At 39.0% G+C, this 21,283-nt stretch overlaps 1 protein-coding gene across 2 annotated transcripts; it reads right to left on the reverse strand.

Annotated features, from left to right (window-relative positions):
- Positions 1–3,924: 3,924 nt before the first annotated feature.
- On the reverse strand, positions 3,925–9,077 carry LOC131772515 (cell adhesion molecule-related/down-regulated by oncogenes-like). Of its 2 annotated transcripts, none has more exons than XM_066167867.1 (5): positions 8,921–9,077; positions 8,139–8,471; positions 6,277–6,591; positions 5,559–5,855; positions 3,925–5,431 (listed from the first exon to the last, which is right to left on the reverse strand). In XM_066167867.1, the coding sequence occupies exons 1-5, from the start codon at positions 9,039–9,041 to the stop codon at positions 5,232–5,234; spliced, it is 1,266 nt and encodes a 421-aa protein (XP_066023964.1). In that variant the 5' UTR covers positions 9,042–9,077; the 3' UTR covers positions 3,925–5,231. The 2 variants fall into 2 exon arrangements, with proteins under 2 accessions (XP_066023964.1, XP_066023963.1); XM_066167866.1 differs by having other exon boundaries at positions 6,271–6,591.
- Between the last annotated feature and the right edge of the window lie 12,206 nt (positions 9,078–21,283).

Below are 21,283 nucleotides of genomic sequence, written 5' to 3' on the forward strand. Positions count from 1 at the left end.
AATTTTGAGAACGACCCATTTCGCTCTTCTGAAGTCGCCGACAGTAAAAATATATTTTTCGATTTTCTCCAAATTGAAGCGGCCTCTCTGAAAACAAACCACATCACGTTTAGTTACGTACCAATACCTATCCATGAGCAAAATATCAGTGAAAAAAAAAATTTCCACTCTGGACGTTGGTTGCTGAATTCTTATAGGCATTTACTCTTAATATGTGGAAATCAAACCATATGAAGGCTTGAATTCGATGAAAAACGGTTGTGACCGCTTTGTGTACAACCAGGAGGCATTACAAACCAAATGCACTGGCCGCTTTGTTTAAAACAAAAGATGTCTAGGACTATTTCACAATAGTGCAAATGATCGTGAAATAATTTGCTGTCTTGAAAGTTAACATAAACCGAATTAAATTGTACCTATATTCCATAAGTCCAAGATATCAATACAAACTTAAGCCATAACACGAATGAGCTAACTCCAAGAGTCCTTTGATCCATTCTATTTTTTCCTTTAGATGGCGATTAAAAATGACATTTCGAAATCAGGGGTGAACATGACAGACCTCCCCTATAGTCAGTACTAAAATAAGATATGTCAAAACGTAAGCAACAATGTGTCCATTTGTTTCCTACCCGCGACAAACGTATGTGAACAGGATCCCAGTCTTTACCTGTAACGTTAATTATTAGTCACTAGACTAAAACATTCATCCCAATGCAAGCGAGCAAATGCACCCTAATGATAATCTGGCGGAGAACAGAAAAGCTACATCATATTTCAACTCAAATTCAAAAATTTTTTTTTTTTTTTTTTTTTTTTTAAACAATTTTATTTACAAGACGATCATTTACACTACTTACAGTATTAATTACACTTACATTGTACTTGCTACTAACACTACTGATACTTATACTTACACTAATTATGCATACACTACATTACGATACATGTATTACAATACTATTGTCATTAATTTAATTTACGGTTGGCGTGTTTACAAAGTTCTTTTCAATTAAAAGACAATCAAACAGCTGGTAGACTCCCCCATAACAAATAATGAGATCAATCTTCCTATCTACCAATGGAGCAACTTAATATTTCATAAAAATGTTTCCCATGAGCGATTAATAAAGATACAAAGTACGAAGATTGCCTCAAATTAAAGTTAGCTCTGTATAAATCTCTAATCATTGTTAATTAAGGAAACAATTATTAATAAACGTTAGCAAAAATTCAAGACGTCAAAATAATAAATTGAAGACAAAAATGGCCACTAATACTTTCCACCAAAAAGTATACAAGCTACGATCTCATCAGTTGTCTCAAAACAATTGGGCAAACATAAATCATGCCTGATGAATACGTCTTATAAGACGTTTTAGTGTGTGGTGTCTCTGAGTATTTTTACGAGTTGTGCCGTATTTTGACTAGCCTTAGGTGCTCGTCAAAATATTGCAGGATATTTGTACTCTACTTTGTGCTGTGTGATAATAATAAAACATATTGTATCAAACAATTTTGTTTAACTAACATCATCAAAACTATCGTCAAATTGTTCCGAAAACCCTTTTGAGAAATAACTTTTTGGCATATAGGTATTCGTCTTCGCTGTTTACAATACCGCGATCGAAATAGATATTTTATGTATTTCCATTTCTTTATTCAAAAATTATTTTACTTGGCTGAAAATTGCAAAAGAAATTATCATTTGAAAAAGAAATTGTTAGAGAAAATAAATAAACTTACCTTATGGTTTTACTGCATGTCTTGTTGATATACCACATAAAGGATGTTAGTGGAAGTTGTCGTACAACACGAGGTCAGATGGAAAGTTATGTACACTTTACTTGGTCAAAAATAAACTGTCATACGAAACGACATTTTTTTTATTTGTAGAATACGACTCAGTATATGTTGTATGACAAAACTGAAAGTTGGAGCGAAAAGTTCCTAATGAGCCAAAAGTTGGGCAAGTAGTTGTAGAGCGTCATTATCATCCAATATGTAAAACAGTATCCGATGCACTCGAGTTAAAAAAAAAAAAAACCTTTGCTTGTGTGCGTACGGGGAAACGCTCTTGGCGCGTAGGATAATCGTGAACAACTGGGACCAGGTCTATTTCTCCCAATATTTTATTAGATATACATATATATATATTGATTTGATTATTTGATTTGTTCAACTTTCAGATATACCACGCTCTGCGAACGCATCGAGCAGAGCAGTATACCGCAAGGATAGACTATAATAAAGATATATATATAACAAAATGCCATCTAATTCAAACCCCACCGGTTCCTCCTTGTATCGCCTTCAAGATAGACAAGTCCTCTAACATTCAGAAATTGAGCCTTTGTCTGGTTTGAAGTCAGTACTTCATGTTTTTTTTTAAAGCCAAGAAAAAACAGAGAATTAAATAGAAAAGAATACAAAAACTTTTTTTCAGTGATAGGGGACTTTCGTGAATGCCCATTACAACCAAGACGGCCATAATACAGTTGTCATCTGATCATCTGAATACATGCAATATGTGTGCAGATGATGGAGCATTACTTCAGTTCAACAATAAAATTGACAAAAGTAAAAGTAGTGTCCTTTTAAAATTTGTGTCTTCAAGTGATGGGAATTTAAAGACAGTAGATATTTATTTAAGGTAGAATCGCATAATTGAATAAAATCTCGCATTCTGATTGGTCAACGAAGCGAAGTATTTAGGCTAGGTGATATTGCTTCGCATCTATGTAAACATAACAACTATCGTCAAATTGTAACAAAGTTTTCTACAATGTCATTTAAAGTGTTTTCAAAACCATTTTCACCTTTTGAAGAGCCAAAAAGAAACAAAAGCATTTTTCAAAGTAAGCCAGAGGTTCTTCCCTGTTTTGAAATGAACTACAAATTCTTGGAGAGGCATAAAAAACCTCTTTCGCTCGCGAAAACGAGAAAGCGAGAAAATCCTGTGAACGCGGCCCATAAAATGGCAAGAAAAAGTTCAACCTAACAAGACGAAGAGGCGACAACGGAAGAAGTAACAGGGTCGATTGTCATATATTTAGAAGAAGAAATAAATACCTTTAATCGCGATGTTTAACTTTCAGAGCTTTCGCTTGGACACTTCATTTCTTTCAGTTTTGCCACCAAATAGGTAAAAGGAGTAAATTATATTCCTTCTTTGGAAATTTGAAAAAAGATGTTAAAGATATACGGCTTGTAAATTCAGTGAAATACCACTATTATCCTTAAGATTGTGTGAAGCTTGTTTAAAAGTTTGAAAACAAATCTTAAAACAAGCGCAAGGTACAAATAAAGTTGTCGAAAATTCAAATGTGTACGATTGACCTTGCTTCTCATTCGCTAAGTCAATGACAGATTTGACAGTTGACTTTGAAATGGCTTTCTGGGGCGCGCGCTCAGGATAAAAATAAACAATATTATTACTGTTCTCTTTTTTTTTTCTTATTTTTATTCAGTTATGCGATTCAAGGAAAATCCATTTCCTGGCCCGTTAATTCCGCGTTAAATTGCACTTGAAAACCGGTATCGCACTCATCGCTTCGTGATTTGTGCTATATCGGTTTTCGCGTACAATTTAACGTGGAATTCTCTCGTCAGGTAATGAATTTTCCTATAGAATCGCATAGCTAAGGGTAAACTCGCGGTCTGATTGGCCATCGAAGAAAGGGTATTTACCATGGAATTGCACCTGTGCATGAAGTGATATTGCCCGAATCGTGAAGCCATGAGTACGATATCGGTTTTTCAAGTGAAATTTAACGTGGAAATCACTCGTCAGGCCGGGGATTTTTACTATAGAATCGCCTCACTCAGAGGACTTACACAAAAAACCATTCACTAATGGCCATTTATTAAGAGAAAATGCTCTTTAACTTTATTGAACACTTATTTTCAGCTGTTTAAAGCCTAGATTAGTTCGCATCTTCTCTTAATGTGAATTAATCGTAAAACGGATCGCAAAATTGTTTCCGTCAAGTTTTTGGAAATATTTTCGCAAAGGGTTCTCTTGTTTTTGTTTAATTCAGCTAGGTTTCTTGTATATGGAATTTATGATAGGAGACGGCCGTGTTTCTACATTTCTTTATATACCTTGACTGACACCTCCAAGGAACTTGTATTCAGCGATTCGGTTATAGGTGGCCGAGTTTGTAAACAACTTCCACTTTACAACTTCTGCACTAAATTTATATTAAGTTGCTGTTTTAATTTATGGGAAAGGCGGCACCTTAGGTAAGCTCTTTCTTCTCCAATTTTTCTGTTTGCCCTACTGTTATGCAACAACCTTTAAAGGCAATTTTCTCTGCTGTTCTCATAGGATTTTATATTTTAATGTCGTTAGACCGTTCTTTACAATTTTTATTTTGCTAATATTTTTTTCGTTATTCTGGAACTAAGGTATGACAGTAAGAAAATTGAAAGTCGTTTCTGTAACTGGTAAAAAATCGAAGGAAGTTACTTAGTATGCAAGAAAAGTTACACGCAGCCCAACACGATTGGCTGTCGTAAGTTGATGGACATTTACTAAACTTTTCTAATACTTGGGATTATTGTTACCACCGAAAATACTGTTGTCTGGTCTTGCGAAACTGTATGTAACGCAGCTAGTCCTCCAAGAAGTTGTTATTAATGAGGTGAATTATGCGAAACTGTATGTAACGCAGCTAGTCCTCCAAGAAGTTGTTATTAATGAGGTGAAGTATGCGAAACTGTATGTAACGCAGCCAGTCCTCCAAGAAGTTAATGAGGTGAAGTATGAAAAAAGGAGTGTTAAAGGAGTGTTGAGAAGAGTTGATTTTGCTCGATTGCCTTCTCCTGTAATTTCCGAAAATCTTGTCGGTTGTGATGCTACCAGACCTAAAACCATGCACAATGGCTTTCTAGTAGAACTTCCTCTGTGGTTGTCCTGAATCCCTTCAAGATAATTCTGGCCAGGATCTTCCTCACAAATAAGAGGAGTGAGATACGTGGTGGCTGCTGCACTCACTCCTATATTCTTCCTTCTTGTAAAGGTGACGATAAGGGAGTAAGATGCAGAATTGCGAAAAAACTTCCCAAATTTTAAGGCTTACTATTGTTATTGTTGTTATTATTATTATAATTATTATTATTTTTATTATTATTATTATTGTTATTATTATTATTATTATTATTATTGTTATTATTATTATTATCATTATTATTATCATTATAACCGACTCTTTTCCTTTCCATCGCGCTCATAGGAGATCATCACCCTCTGTGGAGATGCCACGTAACGCATTATGTACCTCTTTATCACAGTTTTTACGCCGATTCCACAAAAACCAAGTGACTACACAAATAACTGCAGCTACCAAAGTGCATGAAATAGCAACTACAGTTGTTTGAGATGCTGAATTTTCTGGCTTTCCGTTCATGGAGGTGGGAGTAGGAGTTGCTGTGGGTAAATAATAAAAAAAAATGCAGCAACAAATAGGTTGTGTTTAGCAACAGCGCTTGTAGTTAAGAAGGACCCCTCTTCCCCTGCTTTTCTTCCCTTATATTTAAAAAAATATATATCTAACCTATATTCAAGACAGCCACTCCTGATTGGCTTCTTCCAATGCTATTATTTGCAATGCATTGATATTTTCCATAGTCTTCCATCTCTACTCTCGTTATAAAAAGGTGGCTGCGATTGGTTCGCCCGTCAGGAATGACACGTGCTCTGGGGTCAGACTGTGAAGGGTATGTGGCATTGTCTTTTACCCAGTAAATTGTTGGCCTTGGGAGACCCCTAGCAGTGCAGCTTAAGGTAGCATTGGAACCAATCATGACTCTTTGGTTCTTTGGACCTTCAACGATCGTAGGTTTCTGAGCATCTGCAAATTGACACAGAAAGAATTGATATGAATGAATGGGACGTTATGAATTGTCTCATTGGTAATCTTTCTATTGGAAGTCGGGGCCCAAGGCTTTTTTGCCGCTTAAAAGACCCGGTTTGAAGAGAACTAAAGGGGAGTCTTGGTGATAAGAGGACTGAGGAGGTACAGTGACCGGGTGAAACTGAAATGACAAATTTTAAATTTTGCATTTTACAGAAAACACTGCTTATTTTCTAGCTCTCGATACTCTGGTGACACAGAGAGTTTTTTACAATCTACGGAAATATCTCGCTTACTTGGTGATGGGGGAATTTCATCGGGAGACTGAGTTGACATGCCAGTAGAAGACTTCGTGGAGTTTCAACTTTGAAATGATAAGGAAAACAAACAATAATGCATATTAATGACTAACCTGTACCTTTCGGGGTTAAGAAAGCTGGCAACGACAAATTTTTACCACCACTGTTTTTGGCCTCACATTGATATTTGCCAAAATCTTCTTTCTTCACTCTTGTAATAAACAACTGGCTGTGCATGGTTTTGTGGTTTGTTAATGAATGTGGATTGTTAATGAATGTAACCCTTGGGTTGGATTGTAAGGCAAATGAATCATTGTTTTTGATCCATGAGATGTTTGGTTTAGGAAGACCTGTGGCGGTGCATTTGAAAGTTACATTGGCTCCTATATCAGTGCTTTGGTTCCGAAGAACTCCAACTAACTCTGGCGCAGGACCTGTAGGGAAAACGTACATTGCAATAAATATCCCCTGTTATTACTGATATAATCTGGTAGGAAGCTTATTCAATAAGCAAATGTCGGCAGAAGAAGAGGATATTTTCATTATCACACTTTTGTGTCACACAAGAAGATAAATTGCATATGCAGGTACTAAGAAAGAACTATTTCAGGCCAACCCTCCTTGAGTGTGAGCGTCTTCCTTTTTTCATTCTAATAATTATCATTACCTTTTTTTTGTTTCACAAAATAATTCTTTTCTCATCTTCCGAAGAATATTTGGAATCATTAACTTATTGTATCTAAATTTACAAAGTCAGGCAGTTACACAAAGGAAAATGATAACGTGAGTTACACATTTGGCGATTTTGCACAAAACTTCCCCTAAAAAGTATAGGACTTCATTGTTTTCTTTCACCTATTCCCATACACTCGTTTCAACCCAAATACATAATTCATATAAATAAATATATATTGCTTCAGTATCGCCAGCACCGTATTCAGCGACCACCCCTGTGTTAAGCAGTCGGTTGCATTAGTTTTTGTCAGTTGCCAAAGTACCAATTTGTTTCCCTGTAATCACTGTAATTTTTACCTGTATCAAGCAGTTGCCTCTACTTAGCGGTCGCAGTCGACCTTTACTAAGTCCCAACGGCCTCTTTGTATTTCCTTCCACCCGTTTTTTAATGGCCACTTATAGCCGAACCACCCAAATAAAATTAAGAATAATCCTTCAAATAACTTTTCATCCATGTCTCTCTCCCAAAATCGAAGTAAACAGTGTTTTTGAGCGAGATTCTGTACATAAAGTGGTCAATTATAACAGTGGCGTTAGTGGCGTTGTGTATGTTATGATTTTGGTTTTTTGCTTGTTTTTTTTTTTTTTGCTATAATACCCCCTATCGGTGGAAACTGTATTAAGAGGTCAATCTACATTAAGCGGTCACACCACCATTCCTAGTGAGTGGCCGCTCAATACGGGATCGGCTGTATCAAGTAATAAGACGTGTATCAGGACAGGTCGATCGAATTGCTCCTGATTCAAATTTAATCGTTATCTGAGTGAAGAATTTCGTTCTTTGTTTCTACATTTCGAGTCTTGTCAGCCAATGGCCACACAACGGAATTTTCCTTTTGCAATGAATTATGTATTGGACTTTCCTGTTCATACATTCAAAGGAGTTTCTGATTCCAGGAGGGGCTGATTATTTGAGACTCCTTTTTCCTGAATGAAACATCTTCGACATACATCTTCGCATTATCAAAAACTGGATCTCTGGATAATGCAGTTCAAAAGTTTTCATGACTTAGCCATTATAGGTTATGGGTCATTATACTGTGTGCGCGCACGGAGACGAGCTACACCGGAAGCATTCTTGTACATTGTAACAATCCGTTGTTCTTACAAAATAAAGTTGGCAAGATTAATGTATAAATGTCCAAGGGCGTTTTTGATTCAACAACTATTCCACTATCATCGCATATCCAACAAGCGCGGGTGGACTAATTGTTTATTAAGGGTATTATAAGCCTGGTTTGCTTACCTTGAATCACTATTTCAAATGATTTCCTTGTGCAGTGGTTTCTGTAACCATTGCCAGCTTGGCAGGTGTAGCAGCCAAATTTATCAACTGTCAGATTTTTAAGCACTAATGGACAGCTTAATTTACGTTTGTGTGCATGTATGTTTGAAGGCTGCCGGCACTTAGCTCCAGTTTCCTTATTCTGTGGATCGTACCACTCGATATAATTGACCCATCTATCGTGATATCCTTTATCCTGTGCTCTGGGCTCCGCTGTACAAGTCAGGGTAACGGAGGCACCAAAGGGTAATCTGTTGTTTTCTGGACTTGAAGATATGTCCACAACGGGTCTGACTGGGTTGGAGAAATTAAACGATAATTTAAAAAAATCAATAATATGCAATCTCTTTACAGCCTATCCGACGATGAGAGAGATTATTAATAAATCTATCTTATAAATTTAATAAGTGTAATTTACAAACTCTTTTCCAATCAAGTTATAATGCAGCCTTTTAATATTAATTTTTAACTTTTATGTTCCACCTGAAAAAGGCCGAAACGTCGCGCGTGCATTTAAACGCTGGATTAGTCAAGAGTTTACCTACGTCCTTTCTTATCTACACATGCTAAACATTTTGATGAAGATACCTACATTCTCTAGATCCTCTGCCTAAGAGCTGTTTGTTTGGTAGCCATTTTACAGTTTCTGTACATACACACATTCATTTAATGTGCACACAAGGAAAAATTGGCATAAACATGCTCTTTAACTAGGACGTTTAAAAGAAGTTAACACTACTTACTCTTGAGTTTGGAATCGCATGTTTCACCTTTGACGAATGGAAGGATCCATAAAGCGCCAGTAAGAGTTGATAGTACTAAACACATTGACGCTTCTCGAAGCCAAAAGCTACTCATCATCATGACACGTTGACAAATTTGTTGTTTATATGTTTGAAGTGGCCTGCAAAAGGATTGTTTATTCATAATTAAATATGTTATTTTATAGAGGAACGTAGTAAATTGAGGCCATAAGTCGAAATAGGTTGTTATTAACTTATTGCACCTAAACTCAGGCAGTTACACAGAGGAAAATGAAAAAGTGAGTTACACATTTGGCGATTTTGCACAAAACTTCCGCTAAAAAGTATAGGACTTCATTGTTTTCTTTAACTTATTCCCATAAACTCGTTTCAACTCAAATACATAGTTCTTAAGAAAAATTTTACCATATACATGTGGTTTTAATTTTGCCTCTTAACTTCAGCTTTACCTTACACGTAGCATATATTTAAGATAGGTAAATTCGCCTTCTTTTAAAATTTTATTTTCTCCGCCCCAGAAGGACTACATCTGAAGGAAAAGACATCTTGGTCAGTTATTCGGCTCATGGAAAATGTAACTTCATCAGGCAAAAATGTACATGTTAACGGAGAGATATCCAGCCGCGTAACTGGTCCTTAAAGTGGACACGTGCCTAAGAACTCTCGTTTCTGGAAGATTGAATTTATCTCTCAACCTCGTTGAGAAATGTAAGAGGAGATGTTTTCAGTTGAGTGTCAAACGTGAGAATACCCGCCAGCATTGAAACTTAAGGATTCAGTGTCCATTCATTGAGATTAAAAGATCTGAATATTGACCAATATTGCCTTTTAAAACTGAGGTAGAAGTGAGGGAGAATTTTACTCATTATATGAGTCGTGTCGTCTGAAATAGTGACAGCGATATGCATGTTTTTATTTTTCCTGGAAGCAAAAAGTTGACCACTTCAGTTTTTATCCGTCATATGCATGCTTCATTTTGGCGACCGTATTAACGAGATGACAATGGGAGTTGAAAGAATCATTTTTGTACATTTTCCAAATAGTTCATCGATAGCAAGAACAGCCAATTTGTTTCTTATAAATAGGCCACAAGCTTATCTCATTTTTAGCTCATTCATGCTGAAAGCAATGAATAGTTCATTTCATGCTGAAAGCAATGAAGGAGGTATTGTGGTAAAGCAGATGTTGGCGGAAGTTGTAGACCGTGGACGGAAGTTGTATTCCATAGACGGAAGTTGCACTGTGGACCGTGAACGGAAGTAGTCTCACATGCAACCCTTCCCCACTTAGTGAAAGCCAAAATTAATTTCGATGAAGCTCATAGCGGGTTCATTTCAACACCACGCTGTTATTGTGACCGATCTTGTCAGCAAACAACGGAGGATTACAACGGATTAAACCTTAAACGATAGGTTTATTCCGCTACACGACTCATGGTCCTTAACAACTACAGTCGGGCATTACATGCACCACTGAGGAGAGTCTGGGTCCTAATACACCATATCCCTCCCCATTTAGATAGAAAACAATAACATTTAGTAGAATTAGAAACAAACCAAGAATTGGTACAATAAACATAAACATGGACTGACAACAAAGTCAACAATGTCCCTGAGATTTCAGTGTCTAGAGTTTAAGTATAATAGTCTTTGAGATAGCTTGGGGCCACTCTGTGTCTCTGGGACCTCCTAAGTGGAACTTCAGGCTCAACAACATTTGGTTCCGGTATCACCACACTCTGCTGCGGGGTCAGTTTATCCTGCTTATGGGGCTCTCCAGTCATCACCACTTCCGGTATACTTGGTGTATTATGATGTGTATCACCATTCTCTAGCAGTTTCTTTACATGAGATGCATTGCGTAGTATTGGGCTCCTCCTGGAGATTGTACGATCAAGCTCTTGCCATGCTTGTTTACCACAGTGTACGGACTTGGTTCAAAACGGGTTGTGAGCTTGTTTTTCCTCTCTTGTTGCACTAGTACTTGATCTCCAGGGAGTACCTCTGAGTACCTCGCATTTCTCTGCACGTCAGCATACGCTTTGCTCTTACTCTTCTGTTAATTGTCCCTATCACGCACTTCTTATTCGACATATACATCGCTAAGCTCAGGGAGTTTGGTACGTATTTTCCGTCCGAAGAGCAACTCGGCATGGGCTTACACCAGTCGTTGAGTGAGTTAGGCTTCTTTACGCTGCAAGATAAACATTCAACTCTTTCTTCCAGTCCTTCTTTTCAGCATGTGCGATTTGGAGCCTTTTCAGAAGTGAGTCATTTTGGCGCTCAACTTCTCCATTTGCCTGGGGCCATTTTGCTGTTACTCTGTGATGTCTGATTCCCTGCTGCTCCGTGTACTCTGTAAACTCTGTTGCTGCGAACTGTGGTCCATTGTCAGATGTCAGGCTCTCAGGTAGACCATGTCTTGCAAATATCTCTTCTAGACTCGAGATGACTTTAAAGGCAACTGTGGATCTCATGATGTCTATCTGGTAGTAGCGACTATAGTAGTGTAGTGGTGGCGACTATGGTAATACACGACGACCAGTATGGACTCACCAGTGGGGAGTGGTCTGAGCAAATCAAATGTCAAATCTCTCCATGGTCCAGTCGACAATGCTGTGCTCCTGATAGGCTCTGGTGGGCTGGGACGGCTGACTAACTGACATCCAAAGCAGGTTTTGCAGTGTTTTTCAGCATCCTTTTCCATCCCGGGCCACCACACTTTATTACGCAACTTCTGTTTGGTTCCAACGATGCCTAGATGAGCTTAGTGAGCGAGGGACAACACCCTGGGTCTGAGTTTCTTCGGGATAACGATTCTTGTCCCTCTTAATATCAACTATTCCATGTTGCACAGTTCACTACTACATGGGAGGTATCTCTTGTGAGCTAGCTGATTCCACAGTTTTCTGTTTAAGCATTCCTTGACAGCACAGAGTTCCTCATCGATTGCTGAGGCCTTTTCCACTTCTCGTGCAGTCATAACACAGGGGGTCGCATTTATGGCTACAAATCTGACATATTCTTCAGCTTCAGCTAAGTGACTGCTGGTGGTTTTGAGATTTCCCACTAGCCTTGAGAGGAGGTCAGCAATGTCACTCGGTCCAGGCTCATACATCACCTTGAATTTGTATGGCTGCATTCGTAGCACCCATCTTTCAATGCGTGCACAGGGTTTTGACCTTCAGCCGTAGATAACTTCCGGCGGCTTGTGAATTGTAACAAGATCAAATGGCACACCATACACATTGGGATGGAACTTTTCGCAGGCCCATACGAGCGCCAGCGCCTCTTTCTCTGTCTGCGAATATCTTCTCTCGGTTTCTGTCACCATTCCTCTGCTTTTGGGTGAGTACCGCTCCCAGTCCAACTGGGCTGGCATCAGCAATTACAAGGGTTGGGGCATCTTTGTCTAAGTATCCCAAAGTCTCAGCACGAGCCAATTGACTTTGTCAGGCAACGTAAGGGCTCAGAGACCGTTGCCAGGTCGGGTATGAAGCGGCCACAGTAGTTTACAAGCCCGAGAAAACTTCGGGTTTCCGATACTGTTCGAGGTTCTCGCGCCTCTTTCACGGCTTTAACCTTTTCTTCTGTGCAGCTGAGCCCGTTCCCGGACAATACCATGCCAAAGAATGTGAGCTTATCCATGCTAAACTGGCACTTTTCTGCAATGGGGGTCAGTCCACGTTCCTTTCATCTCACAATGGCTTTCTCCAACTGCAGATCGTGTTCTTTCTGGTCTTTACCTTGTAAGATGATCTCATCTGAAATGTTCTCTTGCCCCTCTATACCCGCAACTGCCGTCTGGATCTCGTAATGATACTGTTTGGAAGCAAAGTTAACACCAAACAATAGTCTCTTGTATCTGTAGCAAATGTAGTAATCTCTCGTGATTTTGGGGAAAGTTCAAGTTGGTGGTATCTCCACTTAAGGTCAAGTTTGGAGAATACCTTGCTGCCACTTATGCTCTGAGTAATCTCATCAACAGTAGGGATTGGGTGTCTGGCTCTCCGCCTCATTAACCCTTGGCATGTCAATGCAAAGACGTATGTCGCCCCCTGACTTTGGAACAACAATGATTGGATTAACCTATGGTGAGGGCCCTTGTGCAGGTTCAATAATGTCTAGTTCAATGAGTTCCTTAATCTTTTCTTCCAACTTTGATCTCATGCTTAATGGAGTCCTCCGCATCGGCTGTGCTACTGGCTTCACATCTGGGTCGATGTGGAGTTGTACTGCTCTGTCTCTCTGTCTCTGTCAACTTTCCAACGCCGCTGGAAACATTGGGTCTTCTTTTGCAGGACTTCACCAATGGTATTTGGGTTTGCACTTACTGCAGTGATGCCTATCCCTATTTTCAGTACGCCTAGACTAGTTGCAGTGTCCTACCCTAGAAATGGGTCTCTTTCACCATTGATCACACAAAACGTAGCACTAGCAGTGTTGCTTCCTGCAGAGACTTCACAGGAGAATGTTCTTATTACATCAAGTGGTGTCTGGGATGCATAGGCATAGAGTTTCCTACTCGAGCGTGCTGATTCGCACTTCACTTTGTTTTTCTTCAACCACTCCCATGTTTGCTTGTCAATGATGTTAGTGCTTGCTCCAGAATCTATGATCATGTTCAGCTTACAACCGCCAACGTTTACTCCAATTTTCTCCTCATTCTTTTCCCCTACCGTAAAAGCATACACTGGTTCCTCTTCTTCGTGGTGGCAACCAACCATATTTGCAGCAGTTCCCTTAGGTTCCTGTAGCCTTTGGTTTGCTTTTGCTTTTCTTCACCTTTCTGCTTTGTCTTCAATGCTCTTGAAAATTTCCTTCCGGCCCACATCGATGACAGGATTGACCTCTTGCTGGACAGTTGGAATCTCGACCGAAATGCTCAGTTCTACCACATCGATGACAAGTTTTCTTACGGCCGGTTTTGGTACCTCGTGACTGGTTTCTCTTGCCATGGCCTATTTTTGTTCCCTCTATGCGGTTTACACTAACTGAATTCTCTCCCTTTTCTTCTATGGTCATTGCAGCAAGCTGTGTGTCAACTTTCTCTCAGTTTTCGGCTATTTCAAGCGCTCTAGCTAAAGTGATACCTTGACGTTCTTCCAGGAGTTTTCGCTTTATGTACATGCTGGTGCACTTGCAGAGGATTTCATTACGAATTTGGTTATCTGTGCCTTCGCCATAGTCACAATCTTTGGATGCTCGTCTGAGACTGGTTGCAAACTATCGGATTGTTTCCCCTGGTGCTTGAATTAGCTGTCTGAAACAATGTCTAGCATACTTAGTGTCGACTTTGAGAGCGAGGTATGCGTTCAGTGCAGCGACCGCTTTCCGGTAATCCTTCAAATCTCCTGTGTTCGGTAAGGAAAATATCTTGAACTTCGAGACCCGCAAGATACATTAACGCACGTCTCCTGCCTGTTGTTCGCGTTGTCTTCATTTAAAATTAAGCCTTTGCCGTCTGCAAATCGTTCGAACACTGTCAGTCATCGCTTTCATCGCAAACCAAGCGTGTTTTTTGTCCCATGACAGTCGAATGTTCGTTCATCATCGTCCATGTTTCTTGCGAACTTTTCGTCTCGCTGACTTCTTGGTGTCTTGTTTCACCCTCGTCGCCAATGTTGTGACCGATCTAGTCGGCAAACAACGGAGGATTACAACGGATTGAACTCAAACGATAGCTTTATTCTGCTTACGACTCGTGATCCTCAACAACTACAGTCAGGTGTTACATGCACCACTTAAGGGGGAGTCTGGGTCCTAATACACCAAAGCTGCGACCAGGAGGAAGAGCATGAGCCGCACATTTGCGTTCGTCCTCGGTTGGTATAAAGTAATCATTGCTCCATCACTGTGCTTTTCTTTGGGAGCTCTTCAACATACAGTCCACACATCAATCATAGCGGCTAAGATAGTCTAACTAAATTTTTTTTCGAGCTCCAAAATTTCGGTCCAGACTTGAGTCTCGCTCGAACAAAAACAACCAATACCAATCCGATTAGTACAAAATGTAGACTGCAGAATACAGACCGGTACAAAAAGCAGACTGAGAATTTATACTGTTTTTTCGTCTGATACGTGACACCATACGTGATAACATGTCATCTATCATTTACCGAGCGTCACGCAATCCCTTTTCCGTGATCATCTTCTCGATTATTTGCACTATTGTGGAATATTCCATGGCCGTTTCTTGATCACAAACGTTGTTAATATAGTTTCAAGCCTTTGTACAGTCGAGAATGTCTAATTGTCGCGTGCCACAGGTCGCGGGTAAATTGTCGCGGGTCGCGAGTGAAATGTCGTGAGTCCAAAATAGAACTTTAATAAAAAAAATTGAACTTTTTTATTTGACCTGATAACAAGTAATTACAAATTTCAAATTGTATTGCTTAAATTTTGTAAAAGTTCTTTTTCATTGCGAATTGTTTGGAAGAAGAAATGAACAAAAATTCAACGCATCGATCTCAAAATTTAATTATCAGTCAACAGAATTGCAAATTGTCAACCATTATCTTTGAAAGCTGCTTTTTGATGTTAGTTAATGAACTGTCAGCTCTGATTCTATCCGGTGGTTTTAAATTGGTCCAATGTGGTATCCTGTTTATGCATTGATGCTTCGGACAAAATAAAACATTGTTTCTATAACGAAATTCTGTTTATAAGGGACATAACTCTTTAACGGTGACGGTAACTTCATCGTCATTTTGGATTTTTCTACAAAGCCCGGCATCTTGGTGCTTGTCTTCGTTTTTTTCTTCTTCTTTTCTAGAGTCCAGACTTGTTGTTTTTACTTCGAGGGTCATTTGAAACGTGGTCCTGTATTACTTCTCTTCTTGTCTTTGTTGTGGCCTTTTTATAAACAAGGTTCTGCAGTATAAAAGAGTCTGCATTTCCAACAACAGACAGGGCTTCGTTATCAGTTAGAAATAGCTGCTGCAAGAGATTACTGTTTTCTGGCAGTAATGTCCGTACGGGCCTGAAACTTTTTCAGGTCCTATTTACATCTATTCGTTTCAGCAGTGTTCTTAGCTGCGAGGATTCTCCTAATTTCATCTTTCCACCGCAGTGCAAATATGTGAATTTTCATATATCTAAAATCTTTGTCCAAATGATATGTTTACATACTTCTTCTCCAGCACAATCACAGGAGGGACTTTTTCCAATGTCTACTCTATGATTAGAATTTTTTCTTTGGTTAACTATGTAAGCTCTATGATGGGCTGTGGAGGAGTCTATTAGGGACCTTACGATCCGACAACGGCGACGGCGACGTGGGACTTTTTTACTTCCGGTTACGTACTGCGCATGAGTAGATTTCTGAGACGGCGGTGTCCCTTCACGCCCGGACGTCTAGAAGCCTTGTTTGACGTTGTGCGCAAACGTGGAAATTAAAACCCAACTATGGCAAATGAATCAAGGTAAAAACGAGACTTTGCTACTAAATTTAAAGAATACTAGTTTGTTGGAAATATCCGAAACGAACAGAGCGTGGAGTCTTTTGTATACGACCACAAACTGAATGGAGAGAGATTTATTTTGCTTTGTATTTGTTTGTGATTGTACTTCACTCGCTATCACTGAGCTTTCTTATCACTTACTTTCCAACTTTTTTCTCGATCAGAAAAGGAGAACAATTAAGCTTAATTTTATTTTGGGTTTACTAGGAAATAGTAGAGAGATTTTGTCGGCAGCGGTACTAGTTACATTCATCATCGGTCATCTTGTCGAGATCGAAACACTCGTAGTTAGTGTACGGTAAATCCGGATTTTAAGGCTTGTGTAAATCGTAGAGAAGCACGAATTCTTCAGCGTTAATCAAACGGGAAGCATGAGCCAGGAGAATAGTGTCACGGAACTTTGGCATGGCTTTCTAAAAAACTTTCGTTGACTTAAACACGATAAACATCAATGACCGTCGTCAACGTTCTCGCTCGTAAAATTCGTAATCTCAATTTTGGCGGGAACGCCAACACGACGTGGCCCCGCTCGACCCAGACTTCTCACGTTGCCGTCGCCGTCGCCGTTGTCGGATCGTAAGGTCCCTATTGAATTTATTATGAGGTCTTCCTTCTCTCGTTTTGCCGTTTGCAGCCTATCGACAAAGGTTTTGCTACGAGTCAGTCGGTAACGACCTTCCATTTTTATTCAGGTCTTAACGGCGACCTTTTTGATTAAAGCCCAGTCACTTCTTTGTTTCATCATCGACAGTATAACGTTACTTTAATTTGAGAGGGAGTTAGGGCTGGGTTGTCACGCAATGTCTGTCTTACATCCTCGACTTGTTTAGAGATAGAAGGCTTTGAAGGGCAGGTAAGGTCACCGCAATGATAAACGAAGACGGATTGTTCCTGCACCCGCGACAATTTTTGAGACCCGCGACAGTTTACCCTCGACCCCGACAGTTAACCAACCCCGCGACCCGAGCCGTTTAGATTCTCATCTTTGCACGTGGTCGGTATGTTTCATCTTTTTAATCGATATGTGTTCATTTTATCAACAAAAATGCGGACCGAGACCAAAACTGCAACTTCGACTTGATATATTTTCAACGTTCAGGGTGTACACTCGTTGATTTTCACATATGTGCCTATCATTATTTTTGGCTTACATGAGGGAACGGCCAATTTTTAAAAGGGAAAGGGTCATCCGCACTAGCGACAAAATTGGTTATTTAGACAAATTTTCCATCATCACCAACACTTACAAGTGCAGTTGGTTTGTCGCGGCTTGACAATTTTTTGCCGAAGTGGACAAATTTTCAAACGCTCCGTCGATAAAATTTGTCCCGGTAAAAGCTTAGCAAAATCTACTAATTAACAAAACCGTGATGAACTTGTCTATCATTTGTGGTAAACGCTACCAGTAGTGTGGTAATGGTACTGGGTTCAGTTTACCAAAAGATTGCAGTAATTGTCCTTCGCTGCGAAACTCGCACATTTTACAACTTTAACTTAAGATGAATCCCTGTAATTGGAGTTTTGATCCATTGGCAAATTATAGCAACCAGACGTATGAGCAGAACAGGTGCTCGAATGCGCCACTCTATGAAGACCAACAATGAAACATTTTTCATTCAGCCGGGGCAACCTACAAAAGTGGAGTACTTTTCTAGTCGCCGCTTCATCAGACCAATAATGAAGTTGTTTGCATGTGGCCGCTCAAGATCCAGAGGTGAACCGAATTTAGTAGCTTTTGACAACTTCGACATTTTTAGGGTGGATGCAACAGAGGAGGCAAAAATTTGTCATCACAAGATTTGTCCTTTCTTTTGTCGAAACAATTCTAGTTTTGTCTGCTAATGCGGATGGGCCCAAAAGCAAAGCGTTGCTTTCGTGACTGGCCATTTGTTTACTTTTCTGGTGGTTTAATCTCTCATCTGATTGGTGACTACGCAAATACTAATATGTGAAAATCAGACTGCATGAAGGCTTGAAATTCTATAAGACGATTGTGGTCTCTTTGTTAAAAACCAACCACACACGGCTGCTTACTTAAAACAAAAGATCTCGGAATATTTCACAATAGTGGAAATGATCGTGAAAGATGAGCGTAACTAATATTTTGCTGTCTTGAAAGTTCACATAAACCGAATCCAACTATATCTATATTCAGTAGTCCAAGAAATCAATACAAACTTAAGCCATAACATGACTGAGCTGACTCCAAGAGCCCTTTGATTCTTTCTATTTTTTCCTTTTTCGCTATGTGAATGATGGCGACTAAAAATGACATTTTGAAATAGGTGAGTGAACATGACAAACTCCACCCTATAGTCAGAACAAAGATAAGATATGGTCATAGCGTAAGGCCCAATGTGTCGATTTTTTTTCCCTACCCTCGCGTGATAATTGTTTGTGAAAAGATCATATTCTTTATGTAACTTTAATTATTAGTCATACTAAAAAAATGCATCCTAATGCAAGCGATCAAATGTACTCCTGTATGATTAGCTAGCGGATACTGAACAGGATATAATCTATTTCCAGCTCAAATTCACACAGCTGTTAGACCTCCCGCGAACCTTACAAATAAAGATCGATCGCTCCCCTGTCTACGCAATGAAGGAAATTTGAATAAACAGCATTTTCCATTAACTTAATGTTTCACATACAAATATTTTCCATAAGCGCTAAATAAAAGTACAAATTACGTAGGCTGCCCTAAATTAAAGTTAGCTCTCTATAAAACTCTGATCATTGTAGATTAAGGAACAATTACGAATAAACGTTAGCAAAATTCAAGACGTCAAAAAAAAAATATGATGTTGAAGACAAAATGCCACTAATAGCTTTCCACCAAAAAGTATACAAGCTACGATCTCATCAGTTTGTCTCAAACATCGTGGGGCCGATTTCGTCCACAATATGAATATGCCTTATAAATATATCTCGCCTGACTGGATGGTTTTGGTGTGTAGTATCGCTGAGGTATTTTTCACGAGTTGTGACCGTAAATTATCGACAGGATATTATGAATACTCTATTCACGCGTTATTTGTACTCTACTTTTGTGCTAGTGTGATTGATAATAACGTATTGTGTCAAACGATTTTGTTTCACGATAAATTTTTCTGAAAATTCTTTTTAAAATAACTTTTTGGGGCATATAGGTCGTCGTCTTCGCTGTGAACAATATACCACGATCGAAACAGAAATTTTTTATATATTTCCATTTCTTGTATTCCAAACTTTATGTTACTTGGCAGTGAAATAAAGTGTGAATAAAATCATCAGTTGAAAAGAAATTGTTAGAAAAAACTGCTAACCTTACCTTATGGGGTTTTGCTATGAGATCTTGTTTATATAGACACGTTAAAGGATAGAGTGGACAATTAATCATAAGCTGTTGTACCACACGAGGTCTAGAGAAAATTCATGCTCTCTTTACCTGGCCTCAAAAATAACACCGTCATTCGAAACGACCCGTTTTTTAAATAAAATCACATTATATTATCTCGCCTTCTGATATTGGTCCAACGTAGCCAAGTATTTAGCGTGAAATTGCGGGGTTGGGAAAAACGAGGCTAAGTGATATTTTTTCCGAATCTACGTAAACATAACACAAACTAACACACTATTCGCAAATTGTAACAAAGTTTCCTACAATGTCATTTTAAAGTGTTTTCAAAACCATTTTCACACTTTTGGAAAGGAGCCAAACACAATCGAAAGCGTTTTTTCAAAGTGAGCCAGAGGTTCTATCCTCCCATGTTTTTGAAATGAACAACAAATTCCTTAGAGATGGGCATTACAAAAAACTTCTTTCGCGCTCGCGAAAACGAGAAAGCGAGAAAATCCTGTGAACGCGGCCCCATAAAATGGCAAGCCAAATTTACAACCAAACAAGTCGAAAAGAAGCGACAACAGAAAAAGTGACGTAGGGTCGATTGTCACATCATACAAAAAAGAAATAAACAACCGTAATCGCGATGGTAAACTTTCAAGAGCTCTTTCACGCGGGGCGTGACAATTCACTTCTTTCATGTTTTTGGCCACCAAAGAGGTGAAAGGTGTAAATTATTTTCCGTCTCGAGCAAATGATTTGGGAGATTTGAAAAAAGATGTTAAAGATAAACGGCTTGTAAATTCAGTGAAATACTGTTTCTTAGAGAAGTGTGAAGCTTGTGTAAAAATTTTGAAACCAAATATAACAACAAGTGAACACGCCTAAGGTTCAAGTAAAGTTGTCAAAGATTCAATGTGTCCGACTGACCTATGCTTCCTATTCGCTAACGCAGTACAGATTCGACAGGTTAAGCTCTTGAATGGCTTTCCCCTTTGAAGTGTCGCTCAGGATAAAGTTAAATATTGCTTTCTCTTAATAAATGTTATTGACGAACGGTTTTTGTAAGTCCCTCCGAGCAGGGCGAATTTCCTTATATAAATATTTATTGTCTTTAAATTCCCAACACCTTAATACACAATTTTTAAAATGACACTAAGGTTACTTTTGACAATTTTAATCGTTGAAATGAAGTAATGCTCCACCAGCCGGCACACATATTGCATGTATTCATATGATCATAATTACACCGAATTATGGCACAATTCAGCTGCAGCGCCAACGCACCAAATTGGTTGATAAAAGCATTTTCCCAGAAACAGGCAATGCGAACATGCTTATTTAGCACTTGTCCACCTTGTGACTCATCAGAAATTTTCATTACAACTTTCAGTTTCGTCATAACACATCTGTCTGAGTCCGTCAATTCTAATAGGAAATTCATTACCTGACGAGGGAATATCCCGCGTCAAGTTTGCACTTGAAAAACCGCCAAAGGCCGATATCGCACGAATCGGCGAAGCTATAGCATATACAAATAGCGTGTTCTAACTAT

This window comes from Pocillopora verrucosa, chromosome 1 (genome assembly GCF_036669915.1).
Source record: "Pocillopora verrucosa isolate sample1 chromosome 1, ASM3666991v2, whole genome shotgun sequence".
NCBI lineage: Eukaryota > Metazoa > Cnidaria > Anthozoa > Scleractinia > Pocilloporidae > Pocillopora > Pocillopora verrucosa.

Excerpts from the sequence above, each read along its gene's own strand:
- LOC131772515 (XM_066167866.1), bottom strand. The coding sequence starts at position 9,041 with ATGATGATGAGTAGCTTTTGGCTTCGAGAAGCGTCAATGTGTTTAGTA. Across the intron at positions 8,472-8,920 it reads ATGCGATTCCAAACTCAAGA|TCAGACCCGTTGTGGACATA; the intron begins GTAAGTAGTGTT and ends TCTCCAACCCAG. Across the intron at positions 6,592-8,138 it reads ATTTGAAATAGTGATTCAAG|GTCCTGCGCCAGAGTTAGTT; the intron begins GTAAGCAAACCA and ends TTTTCCCTACAG.